The sequence below is a fragment of the Palaemon carinicauda genome, chromosome 22 (assembly GCF_036898095.1).
Source record: "Palaemon carinicauda isolate YSFRI2023 chromosome 22, ASM3689809v2, whole genome shotgun sequence".
Taxonomy (NCBI): Eukaryota; Metazoa; Arthropoda; class Malacostraca; order Decapoda; family Palaemonidae; genus Palaemon; species Palaemon carinicauda.
Genome location: NC_090746.1, coordinates 67,476,160 through 67,481,817, shown reverse-complemented (window position 1 = coordinate 67,481,817; position 5,658 = coordinate 67,476,160). Strand labels below are relative to the sequence as shown.

At 35.2% G+C, this 5,658-nt stretch overlaps 2 protein-coding genes across 2 annotated transcripts in view; one reads left to right on the top strand and one right to left on the bottom strand.

Annotated features, from left to right (window-relative positions):
- The first annotated feature begins 483 nt into the window (after positions 1 to 483).
- On the top strand, positions 484 to 2,094 carry LOC137616120 (pro-resilin-like). The gene is made up of 2 exons (XM_068345796.1): positions 484 to 620; positions 1,606 to 2,094. Exons 1-2 carry the CDS (start codon positions 615 to 617, stop codon positions 2,008 to 2,010), a joined length of 411 nt encoding a protein of 136 aa, XP_068201897.1. The 5' UTR covers positions 484 to 614; the 3' UTR covers positions 2,011 to 2,094.
- Positions 2,095 to 5,327: 3,233 nt separating this feature from the next.
- LOC137616119 (pro-resilin-like) overlaps positions 5,328 to 5,658 on the bottom strand; it is a 1,781-nt gene continuing 1,450 nt past the window's right edge. Inside the window, exon 2 of the mRNA XM_068345795.1 lies at positions 5,328 to 5,658. This exon is cut by the window's right edge and continues 275 nt beyond it. Coding sequence (XP_068201896.1) covers positions 5,529 to 5,658 — 130 coding nt within the window. The 3' untranslated portion in view covers positions 5,328 to 5,528.

Below are 5,658 nucleotides of genomic sequence, written 5' to 3'. Positions count from 1 at the left end.
AGGGCACTAAAGCATTATATAAGGCTACCTTTGGCCAAGGGAATAGTCCAACCCAATAAACTAAAAAGGAGAATGTTCGATACAAATTTTAATAATTTTTATATCTCCTGCCTAATAATTGGAACTATTTCATCTCACAGAAATTTAAAAAAAAATTATGCATAGTAAGAATTAATAGTTCAACGATACATGATATGTAATATTTTTTTTTAGCTCCGTAAGCGTGTTCATGAGACTATTAAATTTGATTATTCTTTGTCCAGTGATACCAGTTTAACTGATTTATTATTCATTGGTGATGACAATATATTACCTAAACAATATGGCCATTACTTTCTGTATCCTTCATAATAGGAGCCAACATCAATAGTCTGGGTTTGGAAAGAAAGAAATAGGAGAGAGAGAGAGAGAGAGAGAGAGAGAGAGAGAGAGAGAGAGAGAGAGAGAGAGAGAGAGAGAGAGGTTCAGAATATGTTAGTTTGTTCGTTTCACGCAACGGCGCGAATGTCCGTTCACTAAATCTTCCTCCGGGTAAAGGTGAATGGAAGCAGGGTATATAAATATGGACCACGGGCTCAACTGTATCACAGTCAGCCTTCTAACACATCTCAGACATGAAGGTAAGCAAGGAGTGATACTTAACCTTTACCCCTATCATACTTTCAAATTGGAGAGTTCAAGATTCTGCAAAATCTGTTTGCTTTTGAACACTAGGCCTATGCTTGAAATTCTAGAAGTACCTTATCTTGAGAAGTTTTGAGAAGAAATTATTAGTTTTGCGTATTTAATCATGTCGTATCAACAATTATTTGATTGCTTCTTTAGCAATATAGTTTTTAACCAAACTATTTAAAACTGAAATATTCGTCACGAGAAGACCAAACTTGCAAAGAATATTTTATGCTGAACAGGCTACCATGAGCCTCTTCTTAGTTTATATAGGACATTTTTGTTTTAATATTGAAAATTATCCTGAGGTATTTTATATTTCATATCCATTACTTTTCATATAGTTTATTTATTTCCTTATTTCCTCACTTCACTCGGCTATTTTTCCGTGTTGCGACCCTTGGGTTATAGCATCCTGATTTTCCAATTAGGGTTGTGGCTGTGCTAGTAATAAAAATAATGATAAAAATTATTTCACTCGTGATGAATAGACTAAAATGAATATTATTGATATGTTGAAAAATTACATAATTTTTCTAGATAATTTTATTATATGTAAGAGATTCTATTGACCACCTTCACTCGTGGCTACCAGAACCTCGCCTGCTCCCCAACCCACTGCACCAGTTCCCATTGACCAGAACTACGAGTTCTGATCAAAATGACCTTCTCAATTTGGCCTTAAAACCAGTTTGTAGATGATGTTCTCAAGTGAACGAAGAACTTACTAGCATTGATATGAGTTAGGGTCTCCTGTAAAGTCACTTTTGATGGAACACTGTCATGTATTTTGGGAAAAATTATCAACTCGTTATCTTGACAATTAGCCATTGGTTCTAGTTGTCTCTGAGTCCAGTTAGAATAGGGAAAAATAAGACCTTATTTGACCAGCCCTTATTGAAAAAAATAATTATTTACAAAATTAACTGTCAACAGATCGCCGCTTTCTCCTTCGTCGCCGCCCTCCTAGTGAGCACCTGCCATGCCGCCCCTCAAGGATATAACTACGACGTCCCAACGACGCCCGCCCCTGCCGCCTACAGCTTTAGCTACTCCGTCGACGCCGTCGACCCTCTTAGCCACCCCGTCCAATACGGCCATCAGGAGAACCGCCAGGGCCCTCAGACGACAGGAACCTACTACGTCCTGCTGCCTGACACCCGGGTGATGACCGTCAATTACTACGCCGACGAGACAGGTTTCCATCCAACCTACACCTTCCAAGGACAGGCCGTTTACCCTCAGCCTGCTGCCCCAACCCAGTTGTACAACACTCCCGTCGGAGGGCAAGCAGCTTTAGCTACCCCTTCACAGCTCTACAACACTCCTGCTGGAAAATGAGGGATTTCTTTTAGGCTAATGATTTCATGATCCTCTCTCTCTCTCTCTCTCTCTCTCTCTCTCTCTCTCTCTCTCTCTCTCTCTCTTATACTTCCCCGGACATTACAACAGAAAAGACTGCCTTAGTCAAAATGTATACATTAAAGAGGAAAATAAAGGCAGTTTTACCGGAAGTACCTACATTTGCCGGGTGCTCAAGTTTTGTTCATTTTAAATGATTAATATTCTTCTCTCTCTCTCTCTCTCTCTCTCTCTCTCTCTCTCTCTCTCTCTCTCTCTCTCTGTCAAACTCCATGAGTTGACAATATTGTTACTTATTTTTTATACTTTTTGTACGCATTGATATTGTTTCTATTTTTGTTACTATATGAATAAAGATTTTTACTGATAAAGTACAGTTTTATTTCAAATTCTCAAAACAAGATATACAGATTTTGAAGCCAGAAGAAAAACATTCCACTTGAAATAATCGATCGGCTCAGTTATAAAGAATAATTAATAACGTTTTGATGTTTCTATTCATTTAAAAGATTTATTTACAATTATTAAACGACGAAATAGAACGGATATTTTGGGGGCTCGTGGTTTTCAGCTAAAGAGAATAAGATATTTCTTTCAAATTTAGAAGGTTGAACTAGAATATAGAATCAATTTTGCAGTTACTCGTATCTTGGACGACCATCTTAGCTTTAAGCAGCAGAGGGCAGGGATATTCAGACATAATACATAGTTAGGACTATATGGACTTTCATATATACATATCTATGCAGTATATTTTTCTATTAGCGTGCTTTCTTTTCCCATTCGTATGGGAGGATACGGTTCCCTTCTTTTTGAAGGACTTTGTTTTGGCTTTTGGGGTAGACCGTAGTCATATATATATATATATATATATATATATATACATATATATATATATATATATATATATATATATATACACTTTTGTGGTGCCTGAATATAATATATTCATCTATATATATATATATATATATATATATATATACATATATATATATATATATAAATATATATATATATATATATATATATATATATATATATACACTTTTGTGGTGCCTGAATATAATATATTCATGCATATATATATATATATATATATATATATATATATATATATATATATATATATATGTATGTATGTATATATACATATATATATATATATATATATATATATATATATATATATATGTGTGTGTGTGTGTGTGTGTGTGTACATACATTATTATGACTATCTAAGCTACAACCTTAATAGGAAAAGCAGGATACTATAAGTCCAAGGGGTCCAGCAGGAAAAAATAGCCCATTAAAAAAGGAAATAGATAAACTACAGGAGAAGTAGTGAACAATTGAAATAAATATTTCAAGAACAGTTAAAACAGTCAAATAGATCTTTTATATATAAAGTATAAAAGCTTGAAAAAAACAAGAGGAAGAGAAATAATAAAAAAAAAAAATAGTGTGCCCAAGTGTACCCACAAGCAAGAGAACTCTACCCCAAGACAGTGGGAGACCATGGTACAGAGGCTATGGCAGTAATGAAGACTAGAGAACAGTGGTTTAATTTTGGTGTGTCCTTCTCCTTGAAGAGCTCTTTACCAAAGCTAAAGAGTCTCTTCTACCCTTACCAAGAGAAAAGTAATCACTGAACAACTGCATTGCAGTAGTTAACAAATTAGATAATTATTTGGTAATCGCAGTGTTGTCAGGTATATGGGGACAGAGGAGAATAGGGAAACAATAGGCAACAATATTCAGTGTATATGTAGGCAAAGGAAAAATGAGCCGTAACCAGAGAGAGGCGGATCCAATCTAGAAGTGTCTGGTCAGTCAAAGGAACCAACAATCCTCTAGTAGTAGTATCTCAAAGGGAGATACACTGTATGTGTGTGTCCTACCCGCTCCATTCACAATGGAATTCACGATCGTATTTATGAATATAGTTAATTGAACCCAGCGCTGGGGTCCATTGATTGATTCAGCATCCAATTGCAACTGCGGAAAAACCTTACTTTTTAAAGTAGAAATTTAGAGAAGATGAACAGCAAGACGGCAGAAAGGAAATATAAACTAAGATAAAGTAGAAGGATATAAAGTAAGTGTAGCTATGGACCTTTACGTACTGCCTACAGTACGCCATATGAGTGGCGCTAAAGATCACCCATTTAAGTGCTAACCAGACTCAGCTTTAACTTCACTAATCAGAAGAGTTCTTTAATGACCAAGATATCCATTTATCTCTTTATTTCTTAATATATCTTATTGTAATTCCTGCGCTATGCCTTGAAATCCATAATGAAGTGAAAGAATAAATTAATGAGCAATCACCGGGGGAAATCAGGTATTTATCTATGTGGATATTTTGTTATTTTTTCAGCGACAGAATACTAAAGGATTTTGATTTATTAAATGCATATATTCTAAAGACATTTATCATATTGGCTACAATTGATGTTAAATTTTTCTGTTCTCTGATAGGTTTTGGAATATCTTTTAACTGAAATTATATATATATGAAAAAAATGTTTTAGGATTCGAACCATCCATCCCTCTCCAACGGCCTGAAGTTTGCTCTGACTAACAAGAAGAAGACTCTCTCAACATACGACTACGTATATCTGTTGTATAAAGACCCCTTTAACGTCTAACCTCTCTCGTTATAATCCATTCTCACTTTGGTGACCAAACGTCAAGTTTCTGAAGGTTTAGAGTCACCTAGTGGATAGTAGAGGCGAGGGAGGGAGAGGCCACTACCTAGAGACCTGGTGTAACAAGGCATATGATCATCGCTCAGACCTATCCTTTACCAAATGATATCTGGGGAAGCAAGGCAATGGCTGGTGATGTCTCAGCAAGAAGACCTATGCTTTGCATGCTGATATATATTGATATTTGTTCATATTTACTTTTTTTCCATTTATTTATTTCCATATTTCCATATATTTATTTTAATGTTGTAACTGTTCTTAAAATATTTTATTTTTCCTTGCTTCCTTTCCTCACTGGGCCACTTTCCCTGTTGGAGCCCCTGGGCTTATAGCAGCATCGTGCTTTACTAACTAGGGTTGTAGCTTAGCTAGTAATAATAATAATAATAATAATAATAATAATAATAATAATAATAATAATAATAATAATTCAATTTTCATATCCTTCACTGGAGAACTGAAATATAAATTAAAACATATTTTTTCATTTGATATAAAAAATTTATTCAATCAGTAACAAAAACAAAACAATATTTGTAGAAAAGATAAAAAAAAAACATTCAACAACAATATTGACAACTCTAACAGAAGGTTCTTCTTTGGGAAATGAGTAAGATTTGGCACCTGGAAAGTGTAACCACTTCCTCTTTGCTCGATAACATTCCACTGAGATTGTTGGTCCTTTTTGGAACATTTGCCAAGAGAGAAATGAAGAGAAAGAGAGACAACATAAAAAGGAAAAGATAAGTAGACATGGAAGATGATAATGTCATTAGAAGAAATCCCTCATTTTCCTGCTGGGGTGTTGTAGAGTTGTGAAGGGGTAGCTAAAGCTGCTTGTCCTCCCAAGGGAGTGTTGAACAGCTGGCTAGGGGCAGCAGGCTGAGGGTAGACGGCCTGTCCTTGGAAGCTGTAG